The sequence below is a fragment of the Panthera onca genome, chromosome F1, assembly GCF_046562875.1.
Source record: "Panthera onca isolate mPanOnc1 chromosome F1, mPanOnc1 haplotype 2, whole genome shotgun sequence".
In the NCBI taxonomy this organism is placed as follows: Eukaryota; Metazoa; Chordata; class Mammalia; order Carnivora; family Felidae; genus Panthera; species Panthera onca.
Window position 1 is genome coordinate 70,212,239 of NC_138355.1, and position 24,558 is coordinate 70,236,796.

The following is a 24,558-nucleotide window of genomic DNA, read 5'->3' on the forward strand; positions in this document are numbered from 1 at the left end:
AGGGTGAGTGCCCCTCAGACCCCAGCCTCAGTTCCCCACCTGGGGAGGGCTCTCTTGCCCGAGTCTAGGTGACACAGACCCTCTTCCGTCAGACACTTCAGTGACGAGTCCCCCCTGGGGCTGCGCCGAATCCTGTCCCAGTCCACAGACTCCCTCAACATGCGGAACAGAGCCCTGTCCGTGGAGTCCCTCATCGATGAAGGTGAGCGAGCGCTTGGCCCGGGAGGCCTGCGGGTGGCCGGGCGGGAAGGGTCTCGGCCCGGACCCGGCGAGGAGCGTCAGGCTCTGAGTCGCGGGCCCCGCTGGCATCCAGGGGCAGAGGTGATCTACAGTGAGCTGATGAGTGATTTTGAGACGGACGAGAGGGACTTTGCGGCCGACTCCTGGAGCCTAGCCGTGGACAGCAGCTTCTTGCAGCAGCAGAAGAAGGAGGTGATGAAACAGCAGGACGTCATCTATGGTGAGCCTCCTCCTCCTCCTTGACCTTGACCGGGCCTCTTATCTGTCCTTCCCCCTGCTAGCCCCCCCCCGACCCTGCCAGCCCCCCCAGACCCTGTCAGCCCCTCGACCCTGCCAGCCACCCCCAGACCCTGCCAGCCACCCGGCCCTGCCAGCCCCCCAACCCTGCTAGCCCCCCCCAGACCCTGCCAGCCCCCCCAGACCCTGCCAGCCACCCGGCCCTGCCAGCCCCCCAACCCTGCTAGCCCCCCCCAGACCCTGCCAGCCACCCCCAGACCCTGCCAGCCACCCGGCCCTGCCAGCCCCCAACCCTGCTAGCCCCCCCAGACCCTGCCAGCCCCCCCAGACCCTGCTAGCCCCCCATACCCTATTAGCCACCCCCAGACCCTGCCAGCCCCCCGACCCTGCCAGCCCCCAGACCCTGCTAGCCCCCCCAGACCCTGCCAGCCCCCCAGACCCTGCCAGCCCCCCAGACACTGCCAGCCCCCTGACCCTGCTAGCCCACTGCCCCCCAGACCCTGCCAGCCCCCCCAGACCCTGCCAGCCACCCGGCCCTGCCAGCCCCCCAACCCTGCTAGCCCCCCCCAGACCCTGCCAGCCACCCCCAGACCCGGCCAGCCACCCGGCCCTGCCAGCCCCCCAACCCTGCTAGCCCCCCCCAGACCCTGCCAGCCCCCCCAGACCCTGCTAGCCCCCCATACCCTATTAGCCACCCCCAGACCCTGCCAGCCCCCCAGACCCTGCCAGCCCCCAGACCCTGCTAGCCCCCCCAGACCCTGCCAGCCCCCCAGACCCTGCCAGCCCCCCAGACACTGCCAGCCCCCTGACCCTGCTAGCCCACTGCCCCCCAGACCCTGCCAGCCACCCCAGACCCTGCCAGCCCCCTGACCCTGCCAGCCACCCCCAGATCCTGCCAGCCCCCCAGACCCTGCCAGCCCCCTGACCCTGCTAGCCCCCCCAGACCCTGCCAGCCCCCCAGACCCTGCCAGCCCCCTGACCCTGCTAGCCCACTGCCCCCCCAGACCCTGCCAGCCACCCCAGACCCTGCCAGCCCCCTGACCCTGCCAGCCACCCCCAGACCCTGCCAGCCCCCCAGACCCTGCTAGCCCCCTGACCCTGCTAGCCCCCCCAGACCCTGCCAGCCCCCCAGACCCTGCCAGCCCCCTGACCCTGCTAGCCCACTGCCCCCCCAGACCCTGCCAGCCACCCCAGACCCTGCCAGCCTCCTGACCCTGCCAGCCACCCCCAGACCCTGCCAGCCACCCCCAGACCCTGCCAGCCCCCCAGACCCTGCCAGCCCCCTGACCCTGCTAGCCCCCCCAGACCCTGCCAGCCACCCCCAGACCCTGCTAGCCCCCCCAGACCCTGCCAGCCCCCCGACCCTGCTAGCCCACTGCCCCCCCCAGACCCTGCCAGTCCCCCCGACCCTGCCAGCCCCCCCAGACCCTGTCAGCCCCTCGACCCTGCCAGCCCCCCAGACTCTGTCAGCCTCTCGACCCTGCCAGCCACCCCCAGACCCTGCCAGCGCCCCCAGACCCTGCTAGCCCCCCATACCCTATTAGCCACCCCCAGACCCTGCTAGCCCCCCGACCCTGCCAGCCCCCTGACCCTGCTAGCCCCCCCAGACCCTGCCAGCCCCCCAGACCCTGCCAGCCCCCTGACCCTGCTAGCCCCCCCCAGACCCTGCTAGCCCACTGCCCCCCCAGACCCTGCCAGCCACCCCAGACCCTGCCAGCCCCCTGACCCTGCCAGCCCCCCAGACCCTGCCAGCCCCCTGACCCTGCTAGCCCCCCCAGACCCTGCCAGCCCCCCGACCCTGCCAGCCACCCCCAGACCCTGCCAGCCACCCCTAGACCCTGCCAGCCACCCCCAGACCCTGCTAGCCCCCCCAGACCCTGCCAGCCCCGCCGACCCTGCCAGCCCCCCGACCCTGATAGCCCACTGCCCCCCCAGACCCTGCCAGCCACCCCAGACTCTGCCAGCCCCCCTCCAGCCCTGCTAGCCCACCACCCCCCCAGACCCTGCCAGCCACCCCCAGACCCTGCCAGTCCCCCCGACCCTGCTAGCCCACTGCCCCCCCGACCCTGCTACCCCACTGCCCCCCCCCAGACCCTGCCAGCCCCCCTCCAGCCCTGCTGGCCCACTGCCCCCCCCCAACCCTGCTAGCCCACTGCCCCCCCCAGACCCTGCCAGCCCCCCCAACCCTGCTAGCCCACCAGCCCCCCCAGACCTTGGCCTCCAGCCCACAAGTTGCCGTTTGCCTCCACCTCTTGGGCTATTGGTGTCCCAGGTCCTGTCTTTACCCCATCCTTCTCTACCTTGACTCCCTGCCTGTTCCACGCGGGGCATCACTCTGGGGGCTGTGGGAAACCTGGACGTGACAGGGCACGTGCTTCTTGGCCTCCAGCAGTACAGCTTGAGGTAGCAAAGCAGAAAGCCACAGGATGATTAGAAAATCCTGAGTCCATAACGGTGCAGAATGGCAACCTGGAAGAGACCTTAAAAACCTCACATGAGCCCTGAGGCTCCCAGCCTAGGCCGTATCAACTGTAGCCACGCTAAGGTAGAGTCCATACGACCTGTGTCCCCACAGAGCTCATCCAGACGGAGCTGCACCACGTGCGGACGCTGAAGATCATGACACGCCTCTTCCGCACGGGGATGCTGGAAGAGCTGCAGCTGGAGCCCGGAGTGGTCCAGGGCCTGTTCCCTTGCGTGGACGAGCTCAGTGACATCCACACACGCTTCCTGGGCCAGCTGTTGGAGCGTCGGCGCCAAGCCCTGTGCCCCGGCAGCACCAGGAACTTCGTCATCCACCGCCTGGGGGACCTGCTCATCAGCCAGGTGAGAAGGGGCTGGGGCCCATACGCCGAGGTGCGACCGGACTCTCCGATCCTGGGGGGGTGGAGCCAGGAGGGCTGGCGAGGCCCGCGGGCGTCCGGGGCGGGGCTCACGTCCGGGGGGCGGGGCTCATTGCCGACCCAGCCCCGCCCTCCAGTTCTCAGGTGCCAGCGCAGAGCAGATGCGGAAGACCTACTCCGAGTTCTGCAGCCGCCACACCAAGGCCTTAAAGCTCTATAAGGAGCTGTATGCTCGGGACAAACGCTTCCAGCAGTTCATTCGGGTGAGCAGACCTCTCCAGGACCTGCGTGCAGGGCCTGCAGGCCCTTTCCTGGGGGGCATCGTGTGCTTTCCGAGCCCCATGGAGCCTGTCCACCATAAGCCCTCATGGTGGTAGAGCAAATGCCCAACGTGGGGCTCGAACTCACGGCCCCGAGATCAGGAGTCACACGCCCCACTGACTGAGCAGGCCGGGCTCCCCTAGAGCAGGTGCTTTCCGCCGCTTTGGTGGGTCCTTGTAGGAAATCCGTGGCATGTGGTCCCCGTTTTCCAGGTGCAGCCCCCTAAGCCAGCGGAGGGGAACGGCCCAGTTAGGGTCCGCACCACAGCTCAGGCTCCAAATCCAGTGTTCTTTCTCCCCTTCTCCCCACTCCGGCCCTGAGCTCTGCCCATGCCCTTGTAGAAGGTGACACGTTCGGCCGTGCTGAAGCGGCATGGGGTGCAGGAGTGCGTCCTGCTGGTGACCCAGCGCATCACCAAGTACCCGGTGCTCATCAATCGGATCCTCCAGCACTCCCACGGTGAGGGAGTGGGCCCGGGGAGGGGCGTGTGGGGAGTCTGTCGGGTGAGAAAAGGCTCCGTGACCAGGGAAGGGGCGGGATCAGGTGCAGAGCCCCTGGCAACGTCCGAAGACGGGGTCAGGACACCGTGGGACCTGGGGCCGGACTGAAGCGGACCGGCCGTCCCTCATGCCAACCCTGGGCACCAGGGACTGAGGAAGAGCGCCAGGACCTGAGCACAGCACTGGGGCTGGTGAAGGAGCTGCTGTCCAATGTGGACCAGGACGTGCATGAGCTGGAGAAGGGAGCCCGCCTACAGGAGATCTACCACCGTATGGACCCCCGGGCCCAGACCCCCGTGCCTGGCAAGGGCCCGTTTGGCCGAGAGGAGCTTCTGAGGCGCAGGCTCATCCATGATGGTTGCTTGCTCTGGAAGACGGCGACGGGCCGCTTCAAAGGTCAGTGGTCAGCGCGGCAGGCCAGGCAAGAGCCTGGAGCCAGATATACAGAGAGAGAAGCATCCAGCCCCTAGGATCTCTCTCTGCAGCCCTACGTCTGGGGGGCCCCGTGGGAGGGAATATGTGGTCTCTGTTGCAGCCAAAGTCCGAGTTCTGTATTTAACTTCACGGACCGCACAGGGGCTTCCTGGTCAGGATTTACCCCTTTCTTTGGTCCTTGCGTGCCCAGAGAGCCAGCAGTCTTGGTGAGAAAGACGGAGCAACTCTAGGACCAGGGGCAGCTGGTGGGGCTGCAGAATGGGCGGGGGCTTTGGGAGCACAGGCAGGGAAGGCACAGAGCAGGGAGCAGAGCCCAGTGAGGGACAGGCGGGAGGGGGAAGACACAAGAGAGCGGGGGGGTGGGGGTGGGGGTGCCTTCCCAGCCTCTTTTCCCAGACCGCACAGGCCAAGCCTTTCCTACCTAAAGCAAGGCAGAGAGAGTAGCAGGCCTCGGCTTTGGGGGTGAGGAATGAGGGAACCTGCTCCCTGGGCCTGAGTCTGTGTCTCATGTCATGAAGTCCCCACTGCACAGGCTGGGGGACTGCTGTGCCTGCCGCGCCTGTCTTCATCCCTTTCCCTCTTTTCCATCCCTCCCACGCAGCAGCTAAGAATATAAACCGTGGGGGTTAAAAATAGCAAGGCTGGAGAGCTTTATTTCTGAAGCATTTAGCAAAAGCCCTCCCCTCTGTGTGCCCACAGTTTAGTAAGATCTCCAAGGGCAAAGGGTGAGCCTGTGTTTTTTTGACTGTGACATCTGAGTTCTGGGGACTTGACCTTTTGTTTCCCGTCATTGCTAAAGTCTAGGACTCAGGATCTGAGTGGCTGGAAGGTGGGACAGAGAAGGACAAAGAAGGAGGCCTCTGGGGTGGAGGGAGATGGGATTATTCAGCTGTGGGAGAGGTGGATGTGAAGTCCTCCTGCGCCCTGCCCCTCGAGCACTGGGAATGTGCCAGGCAGGGGGATTTTAGGTCAGACAGCCTAAAAACCCTTATGTCGGTTGCTAGGCATAGAATTTAAATATATGTATTTTTTGAACTTTTATTTGTTTTGAGAGAGAGAGAGCAGGGAAGGGGCAGAGAGAGAGAATCCCAAGCAGGCTCCGCACTGACAGTATGGAACCAGACACGCGGGGCTCGAACTCACGAATAGCGAGATCATGACCTGAGCCGAGATCAAGAGTCAGACACTCGACCGACTGAGCCACCCAGGTGCCCCAAGGCATGGAATTTAAAGGCTGAAAAAGGGTGGCCCGTCCTGCTCTGGGGATGCTTTTTACCCTCCCCCAAAACTCTGGACTCTTTCACCCAAAAAATACACATCTGTGTTGTATTAACATGTAAAATTGCTTCTGCGACTTCAGAAGGTTTACAGAACCCCTTAAAGACCAGCAGCAGACATCCTGGGGTCTGTCGTCCCTGGGTTAAGAAACCAGCATCAGCTTCCTTCAGAGGCACCGGTGACCCCCTGTAGTCTTCTCTAGCCGGGAGGCTGTTTGATCTGGTGGCACATGCCTCTTCTCCCCTGGTGTTTCTTTTTTCTTTTTTTTTTTTTTTTTTAACATTTTATTTATTTTTGCAAGACAGAGAGAGAGACAGAGCATGAGCAGGGGAGGGGCAGAGAGAGAAGGAGACACAGAATCCGAAGCAGGCTCCTGGCTCTGAGCTGTCAGCACAGAGCCCGATGCGGGGCTCGAACTCCTGAACTGCGAGATCATGACCTGAGCCGAAGTCAGATCCTTAACTGACTGAACCACCCAGGCTCCCTCTCCTGGCATTTCTGAGGTGTAAGAATGGGCGGGTGGGAGGCCGCAAAGGTAAGAGGAAGCAACCAGAAGGAAGAGAGGCAGGAGCCCCGAGTGGACACGTTGGGCCTGGTCCCTGAGAAGGAGGCAAGCGGCCGCCCAGGCCTCTGAGGCCTCTTTTCCATCCCTCCCCCTGCCTCTGATGCTGGCTGTTCTCCCACCTCTCCCCCTGCCCAGATGTGCTAATGCTGCTGATGACAGATGTACTGGTGTTCCTCCAGGAGAAGGACCAGAAGTACATCTTCCCTGCCCTGGTGAGACCTGCCTCCTTCCCCTTTCTCAGCACAGACCGGTGCTATGGGTTCTTCTTCCTTTTCTATGTGAACTGGAAAGAACCCTGGGATCTTCCCGAGTCAAATGGCTATTACTGTAACCATTATTGTCATATCTCATAAGGCATAAAAACAGCTAACATGTATGGTCACTGCATGCAGGCACTTTTACGCTGTCAGGAGGTCCATTATTAATCCGCTTGTTGCAGATGGGGAAAGTAAGCCTTTAAGGTGTTTCTTTATGTGTTTTTTCTCTTAAGTTCACTTACTTATTAGTAATCTCTACACCCAGCATGGGCAGGGCTTGGACCCACAACCCTAAGACCAAGAGTAGCTCACTCTTCTGACTGAGCCATCCGGGCCCCCAATAAACATTAAAGTTAATTAACTTGTCAGAGGTCATGTGCGCTCCTAAAGACCCCGCTGGCTGCACCACAGCTTTGTGCCCTGTATGGCAGGCTGGCCCCTCAATCCTCGGGGTATTCCAGAAAGATTGAAGACCGAGATACCCTTATTTCCCCCTTTCTGACTGGCAGGACAAGCCCTCGGTGGTATCACTGCAGAATCTGATTGTACGGGACATCGCCAACCAGGAGAAAGGGATGTTTCTGATCAGCGCGGCACCCCCTGAGATGTATGAGGTCCACACAGCATCCCGGGATGACCGCAGCACCTGGATCCGAGTCATTCAGCAGAGCGTGCGCGTGTGAGTGTGTGCACGTCCGCGGGAAACCTGCAGCCGAGGGGCCTGGGCCGCAGCACGCCCTCCCTGGGGGAAAGAACCCGGGGTCCAGAGGTGGAGGCACAGGCTGGGGGAGAAACACGATGGCCCAAAGCCGGAATGCTCACCTGTGTTCAAGTATCCCGTACAGTCGTATTTTCTATTAAGACAACCCGGACCACCTTGCAGCAACGTGAGCTGACAGAGCACCGCTTGGAGCTGGAGCTGTGACTTAACCCTGACCCCTAACCCCTGAGCCCTGACCCTGGACACTAACCCCTGACCCTCAACTGGACCCAGACCCTAAACCCCAACGATGAGCGGACCCTACCCCAACCCCCATTCCCCTAACTCTAACCCTGACCATACCCCAACCCCCCGCCCCTAGCCCTAACCCCTGACCCCTACCCCGACCACTAACCCCTAACCCTAACTCCTAACCCCTACCCCGGTCACTAACCCCGAACCCTAACTCCTAACTGCAACCCCAATGCCTAACCCCTAATTCTAACCCTAACCCCAAACCCTAACCGCTAACCCCAACCCCCCGCCCCTAGCCCTAACCCCTGACCCCTACCCCAACCACTAACCCCTAACCCTAACTCCTAACCCCTACCCCAGTCACTAACCCCGAACCCTAACTCCTAACTGCAACCCCAATGCCTAACCCCTAATTCTAACCCTAACCCAAACCCTAACCGCTAACCTCAACCCCTAACCCCAACCCCTAACCCCTCACCCTTAACCCCTAGCCCCAACCCCTAACCCCTAACCCTATGGTGGCCTGTCTGACGGCCCACAGTACAGTTTCAGCTGCATGAACACCCTGGTCTGTAGGCAGTGAACTGTTACTTGGATTGGATTGCATTTTATTTTTATTTTCTAAAACTGAATGAAAAAGGGAATGAAACCATTGATCCTGGAGGTAAGAGGAGTAAGTCTCATGCGCGCACCTCGTACGGGCGAGGCAAGAAGGAAATTGCTCAGTGTGCTACCTCAGCCAACCTCCAGCTTCCATTAGACACACGTTAGAGTTGATGTCCTCAGCAGTGCTGTGTCTTTTATGATGACAAAAAACAAAACGCATGTAAAATTTCAGAATGGATCCTTGAAGAGGATGCCAAAAGATAAACCCAATAAGGATATTTGTAAATTTTTTTTGCTTTTAGAACTGGATTTTCTTTACTTTGTAATATGTAACCTTTTGTTTACTTCGGCAATTTAGACTTTTGAACAAATTTTTCAAAAATGTACAAAAGTAGGACATTGCCTGTTCTGGGAAAAGTGCAAAACACCTGAGCCATTGACAGTAGATCCCTGGGGGCCTCTTTATTAACAGCACTCGTATTTGTAGCTGTGAAAATTAGAATTAATGTTACTTTTTGTAATCGATTTATTGAGCTTTTGCCTTGTTCAAAGCACTGCTACGTTATCTCATTTAATTCTATCAAAAAACCTGTGAAGAAGATATACCCATTTTTCAGAGGAGAAACAGAGAGATTACCACCTGGTAAATAGTGGGACCAGGATCGGGGCCCAGTTTGCTTAACGCCAAAGCCTGTGTTTGCCCGTGCTCATGGCGCTCCCCTGCAGGTGGCCTGTGGAGAGGTAACACACACACCAGTACAGACAGATGATGGGTGTGAAGGAAAGCAGGGGGTCAGGAGTGACTAAAGCCAGGGCCCGGGGCTGGTGACTCTTACCGGAGAAGCAGAGAGCACGGAAAGGAGGCCCATTCCTGATCCCTCAACCCCACCCGACCTGTTACCCCTCTAGATGCCCATCCAGAGAGGACTTCCCACTGATTGAGACAGAGGATGAGGCCTACCTACGTCGAATCAAGAGTAAGTCCATCCACAGAGCCCGTTAAGTAATTACCATGCATCCACACGATGGAATACCATGGAACTATTTAAAAAGGGACGTGGCTCTTGAGGGCTGAGGTAGATCCGTGACCAGACTGTCTCGTTAAGTAAGAGGGCAAGGTTTAAAACAACGTCAAGCGTCTGCCACCACGGGTGTAAAAATGATGGGGAAAGGAGCGCGTCGCGTGCCCCGTGTGTGCACCTAGTACCCTCGGAACGGTGTTCTTACTGTGTGGCCGATGAAGGGGAACCAGGAAGACCAGGGTTGAGACATTAAGTTACTTTTTTTACGTTTATCGGTTAGACTGTGAACTAACTGTTATACAAAAAGACCGACAAAAATCAGTTTCCTAAACAAGGTAGAAGGTGACTTCTCTCCGGTCCAGAGGTGGGAAGTGCCGGGTGGTCAGCTGTGCTGTCTGTCTTTACCCAGCGATCCCTTGTCTCCCTGTCCAAAGTGGCTACTCCAGCTCCCGCTGGTACATGTACATCCCGGCTAGCAGGGAGGCGGAAAGGAACAGGGAGAGGTCTCTGTTTTAAGATCTGAAAAAAAAAAAAAAAAGTTTATGTATTTATTTTTGAGAGCGTGAGTTCAAGCACGAGTGGGGGAGGGGCAGAGAGAAAATCCCAAGCAGGCTCCACGCTGTCAGCGCAGAGCCTGACACAGGGCTCGAACTCATGAGATCGTGAGGTCATGACCTGAGCTGAAACCAAGAGACGCTTAACCGACTGAGCCGCCCAGGCGCCTCGATTTTATTTTTCAATGTTAGTTTATTTTTGATAATTTATTTTTGAGGGAGGGGGATGGGAGGGGGACGGGAGGGGGAGGAGCAGAGAGAGAGGGATACGGATGATCCAAAGCTGCTCTGCGCTGAGAGCACAGAGCCCGACACGGGGCTGGAACTCCTGAACTGCGAGGTCATGACCTGAGCCAAAGTTGGACGCGTAACCGACTGAGCCACGCAGGCACCAGGCACCTCCGTTACTCCTTTCTTGGAAGGGCTGGTCCAGAGACACAGTCCTGTCCGCTGGCCAGAATTCAGTCCGTGGCAGTGTTAGGCTGTCGGGTGTAGTCTAACTGGCAGCCATGTGCCCAGATGAAATGTGTATAGATTCTCCAGTTATAGGAAGATGGGAGGATGAAACCTGGGGACACCTGCAGTCCCTGCCCCAGGTCGTCTCAGTTTTGTTTGTAAAACAGAAGTGCAGGGGCTCCGGGCTGTCTCAGTCGGTAGAGCCTGCACCTCTTGATCTCCGGGTCCTGAGTAGGGTCATGAGTTCGAGCCCCATGTTGGGCATGGAGCCTACTTTAAACATTTTTTTTTTAATGTTTATTTTTGAGAGAGAGAGACAGAGACAGAGAGAGTGCTAGTGGGGGAGGGGCAGAGACAGAGGGAGACACAGAATCTGAAGCAGGTGCCAGGCTCCGAGCTGTCGGCACAGAGCCTGATGCGGGGCTTGAACTCATGGATTGCGAGATCATGACCCGAGCTGAAGTCGGACACGTAACTGACCGAGCCACGCAGGCGCTGCATGGAGCCTACTTTAGAAAACAATAAGTGAATGTATTGCTTTTCCCCGAAGAAGTGTTTGTTTTTTTTTTCTTTTGCATAAATGCCAAAAATTCAGACTTAAGTCCTGCCACTGAGCCCGGGCCTGGCCTCTGAGCCCTCGGGCAGCCTTTCCGCTGCTGGCTCCCAGGCCTCCGTGTGCTCATCCGTCCCTCGTCCACAGCGGAGCTGCGACAGAAAGACCGGGCGCTGGCAGAGCTGCTACAAGAAAAGGTTGGGCTGTTCGCCGAGATGACCCATTTCCAGGTGGAAGATGATGGTGGCGGGGTGACCCTGCCCACCCTGCCCAGGGGCCTTTTCCGCTCCGAGTCCCTGGAGTGCCCTCGCGGGGAGCGGCTGCTGCAGGATGCCATCCGTGAGGGTGAGGGGGCCCCCCCTCGTGACCTCACAGAGCGTGGGCACACAGACAAGGGGAGGCCCCATGGGAGTGCCCGCTGGTGCCCGGTGCGGGAAGGAGGCCTGGTCCTTGCTGAAGTAACCTCTGTCTCGTGGGTGGTGGTATGGTGGAGCCCACCTGTGCAGGGGGCTCCCCCAGATGCCTAAACGTTGCCGGTGCCGTGGGACGAGGGTGCCCCCTACCACTACCTCCCCCCGCCCCCCGCCCCGCCCCTACCAAAGGTTCCGGCTCCTGTCCTCATGTCCTCCCTTCCCTGTAGTGGAGGGCCTGAAGGACCTCCTGGTGGGGCCCGGCGTGGAGCTGCTCCTCACGCCCCGGGAACCAGCCTTGCCCGTGGACCCGGACAGTGGCGGGAGCACGAGTCCTGGGGTCACCGCCAGTGAGTGCGGGCCGGGGCCGTGGGGGGGGGGGGGGGTAGGAGGGGCCAAACTGCAGGGCCCTGAAGTCGGAGCTCAGCTCAGCCTGTCCTTTTCCATCTTTGCAGATGGTGAGGCCAGAACCTTCAATGGCTCAATTGAGCTCTGCAGAGCTGACTCCGACTCCAGCCAGAAGGTGGGTCCGCAGGAGGTGCCGGAACTGGCAGAGGGTGGGAAGGGGGGCGGCCGGGCTGTCGGCCCCTGACACAGAGCTGTCAGGGACACGCTCCAGGGACCTTGTGTCTATGAGTGCCCATCCTTGCCTGTCTCTGCAGGATCGGAATGGAAATCAGCTGAGGGCTCCCCAGGAGGTGAGAGGGATGTGAGGAGGTATGGCGGACTGGAGGGAGGGTGTCGTGTCTGAGAAATTGGAGCCCAGCTCAGAGTGGTGTCGGGGAGAGGCTACATCGGAAAGCGTCCAAAGGTTGACTGTCCCCAAACCCACATTTAGTCGCCTTCTGGGCAGCTCTCCCACCCTGAAGCTTGGGCCCTGTCCCCACCCTCTCCTCTGTCCTCAGGAAGCGTTACAGCGATTGGTCAATCTCTATGGACTTCTGCACGGTCTCCAGGTCGGTGGGGGCGGGGAGGAGCCAGAGGCGGGGTGGGGCAGGGGTGGGGGCCCGTCAGCCTGGCCTAGGCACGCTCCCCTCCCCCAACCCCCCCACCGGGTTCCCCTACACCTGACTGTCCCCGTGCGCCCCCAGGCGGCTGTGGCCCAGCAGGACACCCTGATGGAAGCCCGCTTCCCCGAGGGCCCGGAGCGGCGGGAGAAGCTGACCCGAGCCAACTCCCGCGACGGGGAGCTCGGCCGCAGCGGGCCGGCCCCCGCGGCCCCCGACAAGCAGGCCACCGAGCTGGCCCTGCTGCAGCGTCAGCACGCGCTGCTGCAGGAGGAGCTGCGGCGCTGCCGGCGGCTGGGCGAGGAGCGCGCCACCGAGGCGGGCAGCCTGGAGGCCCGGCTCCGCGAGAGCGAGCAGGCCCGGGCCCTGCTGGAGCGCGAGGCCGAGGAGGCGCGCAGGCAGCTGGCCGCCCTGGGCCATAGCGAGCCCCCTCCGGCCGAGGCCCCCTGGGCCCGCAGGCCCCTGGACCCTCGGCGCCGCAGCCTCCCGGCCGGAGACGCCCTCTACCTGAGTTTCACGCCGCCGCAGGTAAGGAGGCCCTGAGCCAACCGGGGACTCGAGCCCGAAGGCGACCGGCCGCGGCCAGAAGCACTGGGCGCCGGCTGGGGGGCCGGGACGGGCGGTCTGGGCGGCTGGGATAGGCAGTGGGGCACAGAAGTGGGCAACTGGGGGGCTGGGACGGGCGGTCGGGCACAAGGCGCTCAGCGGTGCTGCCCTGGCTGAGCTCATTCCTCGGCCTGCTGCCTTTCCTGCCGGCCCGTCACAGCCCAGCCGAGGCCACGACCGCCTGGATTTGTCTGTGACCATTCGCTCTATCCATCGACCCTTTGAGGACCGAGAGAGACAGGAGCTGGGCAGCCCCGAGGAGCGGCTGCAGGACAGCAGTGACCCCGACACGGGCAGCGAGGAGGAGGGGGGCAGCCGCCTGTCCCCTCCCCATAGTCCGCGAGGTGAGGCGCAGAAGGGAAGTGGGGTGCGGCCCTTGGCTGTGTGTCCTGGGGACATGTGAGGTGACCCCTAGTTAACCTCCCAGGGCTATGGTGACTCTTGGGAGGGGCACAGAGGACACACCTGCAGCCTCTTCTGATGGTGAGCGGGTGGCGGAGCTCTAGGAAGCAAATGTAGGAGCCTCTGTCTCCTCCAGTGAGTGTGATCTCAGCCTCTTCAAGTAGAAATAGGTTTCTAAGAAAAAAAAAAATTCTAAGACCTTCCAAGTTCTCATAGTTTGTTCAGGAAACACAAAATAACCAAAAGCTAGTGTGCCTTTATGTAACCATCTTAAAATATTTTGTATCTTATTTGTTTATTTGTTTTTAGTTTTATTTATTTTGAGAGTGAGAGAGATGTGGGCTGGAGGGGCAGAGAGAGGGGTGGGGGAGAGAGAGAGAGACTCCAAGCAGGCTCTGCATTGTCAGCACAGAGCCTGATGTGGGGCTTGAACCCACAAACTGTGAGATCATGACCTGAGCCAAAACCAAGAGTCAGATGCTTAACTGAACCCCCCGCCCCCGGAACCCCATTTAAGATTTTATTTTTAAATAATCTCTGCACCCAGCGTGGGGCCACTTGAACTCACACCCCTGAGATCGAGTCCCATGCTCCACTACTCAGCCAGCCAGGCGCCCTTATTTGTTTATCTTATTTTATTTTTAACTTTAGAGAGACAGAGGACGAGCAGGGGAGGAGCAGAGAGAGAGAGGGAGAGAGAGGGTCCCAAGCCGGCTCCACGCTGTCATTGGCAGAGGTCAATGTGGGGCAAAAGCTAGTCGGATGCTCAACCGACTGAGCCACCCAGGCGCCCCAGAGTATTTTGTATTTTATTGGCCAAGCCGTAGCCTCCTATCCTCAGGAAGGGAAGCAGCGCACAGGTGTGGGAACATTACTTTGCTGACATGGGGCGGCGTCAGTGTAGGGGTGCAGCTGCTCGCAGAGCGGGTGCCCTCTCACTAACGCTGCCCCGTCCCCCTTTAGACTTCACCCGAATGCAGGACATCCCGGAAGAGACAGAGACTCGCGACGGGGAGCCTGTGGCTTCAGAGAGCTAAGGGGGCCCCTCCCCCGTCCTGTGCCCCCATGAAGAACACACCGAGGGAGGCAAACTCTGGGGACTCCAATCCGCCAATGATGAGGGAACATTAGAACTGCTGATTGTCCTTGCCAGCTCTTGGGCTCCTTGGACACCCCGGGCCGCTTAGGAAGCTGGAGGAATTGGGCCGCAGTGCCCCCTGGTGGCATCCAGAAGCTACACCACAGATGCCAGTTTTTCATGCCTTCTTCCCTCTACTTTAGGAAAATTTATTTATTTATTGTTTATTAGTGACGCAGGGAGTGGGGAGATTTAGAGCACCAGGGACATGGGAACCAAGCCATAGGGATCAGGGGGCCTTGTCCTGTAACACTACTGGGGTTTATTCAGGCTTAACCGTGCCGCTGCTGGGTTCTAACCCTGACGCCCCTCCTGGGCAACACCGTCTGTGAGGAGGGGCTGCACCGCAGGACCCTGCTGACCCCCCCCCCAAGAGGGGCTGTGGGCAGGGCCACGCCCCCCTCCCTCCCCCTCAGCCTCGCACTGCTCTTCTCCCTTGTCCATCCTCCCGGGAGCCCCAGGGAGACCGCCTGGCTTCCGGAGCCGATGGAGGAGGGGCTGAGGTGGCCCTAACGGCTTTGTTGGGGGGTGAGGGGAAAACCCACGGGACCAGAATGTTTTTTTGTTGTCGTTGTTTTCTTTTTTGTACCAAAGCCAACTGCACGTGTTTTGTATTTTTAAGAGATGATTTTAGGCAATTAGAAACCACAGCCTTCTATCTCCGCGTATCAGAAGAGCTTGAGGGGTGGGGGGGACCATATCCTCATCTACAGTAATGGGGGACCTATTCTGACCTCTTCTCCAGCCGTTTGGGAAAAATGTTCTAGGGTGAGTTGGGAAATCTCCGTGAAGCCTGACCTCATCCCCACCTCAGCAACCGGGACTGAAACCTCAGTGTGAATTTTGGGGATTTTTCAGTGGACCCCCAGTGCCCACCAGCCCCAGCCATTTTCTGCCAATTTGATTGTTAAAAAAAGAAAAAAGAAAAAAAAAGATAAAGCAGGGAAAATTAAAGACCTGGAACCCCACAAGGTGCTGTCTCTAGGTGTCTTCTGCCCCCCTCTTCCCCTGCCCCGGGGCACTGCTGGGGGTGGGGGGAGGGGCAGGCACCAGCTGCTTCCCCCCCAACCCCCGAAGGGGCCTTTCCTCTCACAGGAAGCGGGCGTCTCACTGAAGACAGGCCACTGACAGGAGAAGCTGCCCCAGCCCGTTTTGTCATCGTGGATGTCCCCAAGCAGCGGGGTGGGGTGAGGGGCACTTGGGTTCTGGTGAAGCACCTGCCCTCCCCGCCCCCCGCCCCCTTTGTGTGTCCTGCTCAGAAATGACGTCAGCCTGTTGCCCCCACGCCTCCCTTCCGGACACAGTTCCTGTCGGCCTGTCCCTAGAGTCACTGTGCCCCAGTTCTGTGTTGTGTCACAGCCCCCGCGCGACCTCTTCCAGAGGCAGTGAGAGATTACGTCGGTTTCAGTTCTCGGTTTCGGTTAATTTTACTTCCTGTTTCTGGTCAGTACCTGGGGTGGTGGTAGGGAGGAGGGAGGGCGGCCGGTGGCCACGCGCTGGTGCGCACGCTCGCTGGTGCACACGCTCGCTGGTACGCACAGGCACACGCACTGGTGGTACCCTGGCTGGCACAGCGGAAGGCCTCCGCCGAGGAGAGGAACTGAAATCAGCTGGGGGGCTGGCTTGGGGCCGCACCTCCGTCCTGGACATCTGGCCCACAGCATCTGGCCTTTGGCAGGTGCTGTCTCCGCTGTTCTGGGACCTGAGGTGGGCAGGTGCCCAAGGGAAGGTTGCCCGGCCGGGATGCCGGAGCCAGCCCTCCACTTCCCCCCTGAGCACCGGCTTCTAGTGTGCTGCCTCCTTGGCTGGGGGCTGGGTCCCAAACCTGTTAGGGGCCAGCGTTGGGGTGTGTGTGGGAGGGGTGGTGATAGTGCTCAGGCCAAGAGAGGGCAGTGTGGGCTCCTCCAATGTCACACAGCCAGTGAGGGATGCTGGTCAGGGGGAAGGGGAGACCTGGAGCCCCAGAGCCCAGAGTGGACGTGGGGAAGCCCATGGCTCATGAGGACAGCACTGGTGTATTCCCAGCAGCACTGGCCCCCTGCCATCTCTTGGCCCTGAGACCTGATGTCCACCCCTCTCCGACCTGGCTGCTCCCGTAGATGAGTCTTGCAGCTTTCCGGGTTCTGCCCGCGGTGCCCTCCCTAAGCCCTTCTTCTGGAACACAGTCAGCGCCTGTCCTCCCCACTGCAGGTTCGAAGCTCTCTGGCCGCTTACTGCAGGGAGCCAGGGCCCACCTTCTCACCAGTGCCTGCCTTCCACTGCATGGAGTGCCCAGCTGGCGAGCGGGCCCTCCTCGCTGCCCCTCCCCTGCCTCTCCCACCCCTCTCCTCTCCAAGGTTAGATGCACATGGTCCCTCATCTCCGACTTGGGCCTGTTTAATTCAGTATTTACCAGGGCACCTGGGTGGTGCAGTCGGTTTACCGTCCAGCTTTGGCTCAGGTCATGATCTCGTGGTTCCTGGGTTCAGGCCCCGCGTCCGGCTCTGTACTGATGGTCCAGAGCCTGGAACCTATTTCAGATTCTGTGTCTCCCCCGTCTTTGTGCCCCTCCTCCATTCGCATTCTTTCTCTCTCTCTTAAAAACAACCATTAAAAGAAAAAGAATTCGGCAAGGTGCATGCTCTCTAAAAAAAAAAAACAAAACCAAAACTAAAGAGAATAATAAACTCAGTATTTACCTCCAGGCCCCATTAGCACAGATGCCCCCTGGGAGCCAATATCCCAGCAAAGCCATCAGAGGAGCTGCAGGGGTGGCGAGAGGGGAGGATTTTCCATCCTGAATTGACTGGGAACAGGATTTCCTATCCTGACAGACATGAACCAGTTTAAACATCAAAAGGAGGAAACTAAACATCAAGCACCTAATTAAATGTCGTTAACATGGCTTAATGTCCTGCTGTCGCTCTGGGTCCTTGGGAGGCCAGAGTGCTCTCCCGTATCACTGCTGGGTCTCCATGGATATGGAAACCAGGGGCCAATCCCTCACTCAGTTCCTTTTTTTTTTTTCCGGTCTCTCTCTCTCTCTTTCTGTTGCTCTATACTCACCACGGAGCTTGAACTCACGACCCTGAGATCAAGAGTCCTGGGCTCTTCCAACTGAGCCAGCCAGGCAGCTCTCTCAGTTCTTCGTGTAAAACTTCCATTTCACTCCGGAGCATGTAAACATTATCCCAAACGAGCCATCTCTGGCCGTGGGTCCCTGTCTCCCTGCTGCCGCCTGTTCCTTCTTCTCCTCCTCTTTCTTCTCTCTGGTTCCATTTTACATGAAGTATAAGAACAATAGCCAACACACGACTTCGGGTACCGTTGAATCCTCAACACCCCACTTTACAGATGTGAAAACCAGTAGAGACAAGTCACTTACCGAGGTCCCTCCGCTGGTTAGCGTCAGAGCTAGGATGTGATCCTGGGTGCTTTGATCCTCTGAGCTGCACACTTGGGACAGGAGGGAGGGACACCCTCACGAGCCTCCGACTCTCTGGTTCCCACTTCTCTGGACGTACCTGCAGCCCCCTCTTCTCCCAATCCCTCCCCCGTCTCTCTCCTCCCTATGCCCCACCCACATCCTTGCCTTCTCCCCACTTCTCCCTCCAAATCCTGGTTTAACGATGGACACACAGGGTGTTTACACTTGGGCCTGGGCTGATGCCAGAGACCAGCAGGACTCACGCAGGGCATCCCCCTGCCCGAGGACTCCGCTTTCTCAGCTGAGGTCTGCAGGCCCCAGGTTTCTCTGGGCACCACTGGGATGCTGTACGGTGGAGATGGCCAGGGGGAGGGCACTTTTGGCTCTGGCACCAGAGAGCAAGGGTACACCCTATTTGGGGTGAGGGTAGGCGTGTCGGGGAGGGCAGACAGAGGGAAACAGGTGCTGGTGTGTTGACCTCTGACCCCTTAGTCTAGGACCCTTGGGAATTTTCCTGAGAATGCTCACAAAAGGCAGAAACGGGGCAACTGAACCAGAGGTGGAAGCGTCCAGACAGTCGTGGATGATACAGGTTATTCTCCAACCTTCCTCCTTCCCCTTGTCCTACCCATACCTCCAGGTGAGCAAAGACCTAAGCTCCCCCACGTGACCCCACATTCCACCACACCCAGAAGAGATCAGAGACTCCCAGAGGGTGCCGCAGCCCACGCCAGCTCTCCCTAGGGTGCAGGGTTCTGCCCCTGGCGGAGCCCAGAAAAGGAGGGTAGGGTGTTCAACACCCTTCCCCCAGGTGTCCCTTTGTCCAAGACGGTGGCCATGGTAGAAGGACCTCTCTCCTGGCAGAGTGCTCTCCCCCCACCACCTGCCTATGGTCTTTAGGGCCCCCAGTTCCAGCCGGCCCGGGCCCTAGGGTCGCAGCCTTGCTCACAGATCACTGAAGGCATCTGCCAGGGCCCATCAGGCTCCTGCCTCAGGACGGCACGGGGTTCAGGCAGCCGTTGCCGTGTGGTGACAGGGAAGACGGGGGTATGGATGGCGTAGACAGATGCTATCCCAGAGCACCAGGTCAGACGTCACCAGCACTCCATGAGAGCGTCCAGGTGGTTGGGGAAGCGGCAGAGGAAGAAAGAGGCCTCCAGGGTAGGGACACAGTGGGCCACGCCCCTGCCACTCTGCCGTTGCCCAGCGACAGCAGCAGCAGGTGGTAGCCAGGGGACCCGGAGACCACGAAAGCCAGCACCCCCCCGGCCAGTACCTGCCGTGGCAGTGCAGCGGACAGACGGGTGCCCCACACCTCACCCTCGGCCCCAAAACAGTAGTGGGCAACGTCACCGGGACGGCCACCATCCACACCGCCAGGGTGGCCATGCAGGGCCAGGAAAGCGAGAGGCGGGTTCCTGGTCCGGCAGCCACGGCCACCATGCACCGGGGATGAGGGGGACGCTGGTGCAGACGTGGAGGACAGTGGCCTTCGGGGCCATCTTGCAGAGGGCACTTCGGGCCGGCGGAAGTCCAGGGCGGACTCAGGTGCCCAGAAGGGGAGAGTGAGGGCGGCCCCAGGCCCGCCAGGGCCAGGTCGAAGACAAAAGGGTCGGAAGGGGGCCGGGGGCTCGCCAGGCACAGCTCCCAGCACCCACAGCACCACCAGGTTTCCCTGCAAGCCGGCCGCCCCCACAGACCCATGGGTCGGGGCGACCGTGACCCTCGGGGCTAGGAACTGGCCTCGGGGCAGCGGGGCCGAGCTGCTGGGGTGCAGGCGCCTCCCTCGGGGCCTGAGCGGCCGCGAGCCACGCCCCCGCCACGCCCCCGCCGGGGACGGGGGAAGGGACAGGCTGCGCCCCACCCTCCGCCGGTCTTGGAGGGGCCACCGGATGGGAGCGCCGGCCGCCCGCCGGGGCAGGTGCGCGGGCCGGTGTGCGCCCGTGAGCGGTAAGGGCTCTACCGTGTAGAGAGGAGGGGGGACAAAGGGGAGTCAGCCACTGGGGAGGGCAGACCCAAGCCTCCGCGCAGGGCGAGGGCCAGGGGTACCCCGTCTGAGGGATGACAGGAGCCAAACTTGGAGCCCCCTCCTTTCCTGACCTGGCGCGGGGACCCCCTTCTCTGCAGAAAGTGCTGTCTTGGGGCCTGGGGGCAGGGGTGGGGTGGGCACGAGGGCACGGAATCCGGATGGTTCTGGAGTTCCAGGTCTGCTCCTCACTGGCTGTGTGACTTGGGTAAGTTACTTCACTCTCCTGAGCCTCTGTTTTCTTGTTAGCATTTTCAGACAGAAGGTTCTGCTCCACAGGACTGGCGTGATTCAATGAGATAAAGCATGTCAGGAAGCACTTTGTAGGTTGCTCTTTGTGTGAATGATTATTATTTCAAAGGAAAATTTGAGGTGTTCTGCTGGAAAGGAGCGGGGTGCAGCACAGCTATCTGTTGTCACCATGCCCAGGGAAGGGTGCCAACTAAAACACGGGTCGGAATTCATGGCAGCAAGTGACCTTGAGGCTAAGGGCTGGGAGAGAAAGTGGGGGAGTCACAGCTTCCTGTTCATCGCCCCCTCCCGGAGCACAGCCTGTGGGGACCTGAGTGGCCCGCCCTCAGCGCTGCTCCTGAGTCTGAAGCTGTCCTGCCAGCCTGTCACCCCCTGCCGTTTCACCCTTTCCTGCTCTAGTCTGTGGAGTCAGAGGCCAGCGGGACCCCCACCCTCTCCTCCAATCCCCGAGCCCATGTCAGAGACGCATGGATCCTGAGATACACCCACACCCACACCTCATCCTGTCTCCCCATGATCTCAGTCCTAACTGGTAAAAATGCCTCACTGGGTCTTCCCCTTTTGTGCCCATACCCGTATCCTTTGCAAAATGTGCTGTGATGGGGAAAAAGAGAAGGTGGGAGGTGGGTAGATAAGAGAGGGCTTTCTTTCAAGCGTTCCAAAACATTCAACACCTTCCTGCCCTCTGCCAGCTAATTAAGATGCTTGAACTCCAATTCCCTTGGAGTGCTGGGGAGGAGAAGGGCCCTTCTGGAACACCAATCAGCAGTGGGTGTGATGAACCTCCAGGAGAGACCCAGACTGGGCGCCAGCATGTTTGGGTCATGCAGCAAGGGGTGGGTATGGAGTGGGTGGCAGAAGGGACATACCGAGCCCAAGTTCAGGTGAGCCCCACAGGCCACCTGCTGGCCTTAGGGACTGTTCCTGGGTGCCTCTGTGCCAGTCCCCCTCTGTGCCAGTCCCTCTCTGTGCCAGTCCCCCTCTGTGTCAGGGCCATGTGTATTCTTCCAGCCACCCAGCAGCACGATGGATGGCCGTGAACTGGTCAGTGCATTGGACTTATTTTCTCTTTGATGGAGAACAGAAGTGGGTCAGAATTCCAGGGTTCTGCTACCCATTTTTAAAAATATTTTTGTTATTTTTAAAATTTTATTTCTTTTTGAGAGAGAGACTGCGAGAAGAGGGGAGGGACAGAGAGAGAGGGAGACAGAGGATCCCAAGCAGGCTCCACGCCGTCAGCACAGAGCCCCATGTGGGGTTCAAACTCATGAACCGCGAGATCATGACCTGAGCCGAAGTCTGAGGCTTAACCGGCTGAGTCACCCAGGCGTCCCTGAAATATCTGGTCCTCTGATCGTTTGTTCTTTATTCATTTCTAATCTGAGTCCTTTCCTTGTTCTGACACTAGCAGCACCCGTGGTCACAAAGAGAGGTGATGCCACCAGCTGGCTCATCTAAGAACTTCACTTTGGATCCTTTTATTTTTTTTATTTTGTTAGTTCAGGTGTTCATTCATTCATTCATTCATTCACTGTCCACAGCATTTCTTGAACCCTTATTATGTGTCAGGCCCTGTGCTAGATGCAGGGGAGACAAAAAAAAGAAATATATGGTCTTCTCATATACTTTCTGAGATGGTTGGGATCGCTAAGATCATCTAATTCAACTTCTCTTTTAATAAGGAGAGAAAGTCGGTTAAGCATCCGACTCTTGATGTCGGCTCAGGTCCTGATCTCACAGTTCCTGAGTCTGAGCCCTGAGTCAGGCTCTGCGCTGACAGAGGCCTGCTTGGGATTCTCTCTCCCTGTCTTTCTCTTCCCTTCCCCGCTCTCACTCTCTCTTTCTCAAAATAAATAAACATTGTTTTTTTATGTTTACTTAGTTTTGAGAGAGAGAGACACACACACAGAGTGTGAGTGGGTGAGGGGCAGAGAGAGGGAGACAACAGAATCCGAATCAGGCTCCGGGCTCTGAGCTGTCAGCACAGAGCCCGATGCGAGGCTTGAACTCACAAACCGCGAGATCCTGACCTGAGTCAAAGTCGGACACTCAACCGACTGAGCCACCAGGTACCTCACAAAATAAATAAACATTTAAAAAACGGTAAGGAGAGAAAGTGAGTTGCCCAAGGCCACCAGAGAACTCGTGGCAGAGTCAGGACGTGAGATGAAAGTCTCTTGACTTCTCGAATCTAGCGCTCTCCAAGACATCACGAAACCCTTTAGGCATTTCTTTCCCCCTATAATCTCTACCCCCTTCTGCAGGGCCCCAAGCGCCAGGCCCTGCCCTTGGGACACTCCTAGTCTTCAAGGGAGACAGCACCAGGATGTGGATGGATGGACAATAGCCAACTCCTCTCCAGACGGTCTTTGTACACAACCGCCGGGAGACGGGAGGACCCGGATCCCATGAAAGGATTTCGTTATTCCTCGCGTTCCTATTATCCTCTGAAGCCAGGCTTTACCAGCTGGTTTTCTATCTCAGTTGGAGTCCCAGGACATGCAGTGGTAGATTATGGCATCTGCCTTACATAAGAAGGACTTCTGGGGACTGGGCCTGCCCCTCAGTCACCAGCTTTAGCCCACACGTCTCTCCAGCCCCACACCCCTGCGCGTGCACTCCCACATCTTGGTAAAGGGGAACGGGAGGCAGGAGGGACAGAACTACTCCCCATCGCCCAGGCCCCCAGAGCAGGAGAAGGGAGCTTTGCATTTGCACTTGTGGTAGAGACAGATGTTCAGATGCTCCGGGGATGATAGATGGTAGGAGCAGGACACCTGACCCTAATCCAGACCCCCCCCACGTCCCCCCCCCGCCAACCACCTTGCCACACCTCCCCACGTCTGCAGAGACTCACTGCAGTTTCAGTAAGGGGCATGGGAAGCTTCAAGGTTCGTGGGCAAGTTCCAGATCAATCTCTCTCTCTCAACTTTATATTTGGGAATAGTCTTAGACTTACAGAAAAATTGCAAAGGCAGAGATAGAGATCTGTCTTTCATTGTCCACATTAAAATGAAACTGGCAGAGCATCAAAAATAAAAATAAAAATCTTAGGGATAAATTTGACAAAAGACGTGCAATCCCGGTACACTGAAAACTACGAAATGCTGCCATGAGAAATTAAAGAAGACCTAAATAGGGGTGTCTGGCTGGCACAGTTGGTAGAGCAGTTGACTCTTGATCATGAGTCATGAGTTTGAGCCCCACTTTGGGTGCAGAGATTACTTAAGGAAAAGGAAGGAAGGAAGGAAGGAAGGAAGACCTAAATAAACGGAGCGGTATAAATGAGTTCATGTGCTGCAAGACTCAACGAGATATCACTTCTCCTTATAATTGGTATGTAGATTTAATGCAATTCTAATAAAAACTCTAGCAGGCCTTTTTAAAAATAGAAATTGACAAGCAGATTCAGAAATTCATATGGAAACACAAAGAGCCAAACGATTTTGTAGAATCGCCAAAACAATTTTGCAAAAAGGTAAAGTTGGTGTACTCAAACTATAGCAACAGTAGTCAAGACGGTGTGGTACCAGCAAAAGGACAAACGTCAGTGCAGCAGAACCGGGAGTCCTGAAATAGACCCACACGCTTATGGCCACTTGGATTTTGACAAAGGTGCAAAGAAAGTCATTGAAGAATGCACAGTCTTTTCAACAAATGCTTATGTAACAGTTGAATATCCACAGTAAAAAAAAAAGAGTGTGTACAAGAGACCTCCAATCCCTACCTCACACCATGCATGAAAATGAACTCAGAGGATCATAGATCCAAATGGAAAACCTAAAACCCCAAAACTTCTACCAGAAAACAAAGGAGAAAATTTGTGGCCTTAGGTCGGGCAAAGATTTCTAAGATACATCAAAAACATAATCTACAAAAGCAAAAGCTGATAAATTGGACTTCATCGAAATTAAGAACTTCTGCTCTTTGAGAAACACTGTGAAGAAAATGAAAAGACAAGCCACAGACTGAAAGAAAACATTTGCAGACCAGAGATCTGATAAAGGATATATCTAGAATACCTAAAGAGCTCTTGGGGCTAAGCCCGGGTGGCTTACTAGGTTAAGCGGCTGACTTTGGCTCAGGTCGTGATCTCATGGTTTGTGCTGTCAGCACAGAGCCTGCTTCAGGTCCCTGTCCCCATTTCTCTCTGCCTCTCCCCTTCCCCCCTTTCTCTCACAGATAAAAAAATAAACATTAAAAAATTTCAGTAATAAGAAAACAACTTTATTTTTCAAATGGGCAAAGGATTTGAGCAGATACTTCATCAAAGATGATGTGGGGATACCAAAGCGGCCCTGAGAAGATGCTGGACAGCATCGGCCACTAGGGAAATGCAAACTCAAACCACGATGAGCTGTAACGCATCCCTCGGAGGATGTCTAAGATGAAAAACTGCCCACAGCAAGTGCTAGCAAGGAAGTGGCGGGAACGTAAAATGATATAATCGCTTCGCAAAACAACTCAAGGGTTTCTCGGGGCGTCTGGG

General features: G+C 57.9%; 1 protein-coding gene across 13 annotated transcripts in view; it reads left to right on the forward strand.

The window, feature by feature from the left end:
- ARHGEF2 (Rho/Rac guanine nucleotide exchange factor 2) overlaps nucleotides 1-24,558 on the forward strand; it is a 58,472-nt gene that overhangs the window by 31,821 nt on the left and 2,093 nt on the right. For 11 of the 13 annotated variants that reach the window (XM_078441226.2, XM_078441227.2, XM_078441228.2 and 8 more), the window contains 17 exons: nucleotides 93-202; nucleotides 314-460; nucleotides 3,053-3,303; nucleotides 3,458-3,583; nucleotides 3,983-4,100; nucleotides 4,289-4,537; nucleotides 6,555-6,631; nucleotides 7,186-7,355; nucleotides 9,147-9,214; nucleotides 10,970-11,167; nucleotides 11,463-11,582; nucleotides 11,688-11,755; nucleotides 11,895-11,930; nucleotides 12,138-12,188; nucleotides 12,324-12,767; nucleotides 13,006-13,189; nucleotides 14,211-19,741. In XM_078441226.2, coding sequence (XP_078297352.1) covers nucleotides 93-202; nucleotides 314-460; nucleotides 3,053-3,303; nucleotides 3,458-3,583; nucleotides 3,983-4,100; nucleotides 4,289-4,537; nucleotides 6,555-6,631; nucleotides 7,186-7,355; nucleotides 9,147-9,214; nucleotides 10,970-11,167; nucleotides 11,463-11,582; nucleotides 11,688-11,755; nucleotides 11,895-11,930; nucleotides 12,138-12,188; nucleotides 12,324-12,767; nucleotides 13,006-13,189; nucleotides 14,211-14,284 — 2,491 coding nt within the window. In that variant the 3' untranslated portion in view covers nucleotides 14,285-19,741. The remainder of the gene's footprint in view (nucleotides 1-92; nucleotides 203-313; nucleotides 461-3,052; nucleotides 3,304-3,457; nucleotides 3,584-3,982; nucleotides 4,101-4,288; nucleotides 4,538-6,554; nucleotides 6,632-7,185; nucleotides 7,356-9,146; nucleotides 9,215-10,969; nucleotides 11,168-11,462; nucleotides 11,583-11,687; nucleotides 11,756-11,894; nucleotides 11,931-12,137; nucleotides 12,189-12,323; nucleotides 12,768-13,005; nucleotides 13,190-14,210; nucleotides 19,742-24,558) is intronic. The other 2 variants (XM_078441229.2, XM_078441234.2) reach the window with 1 other exon arrangement.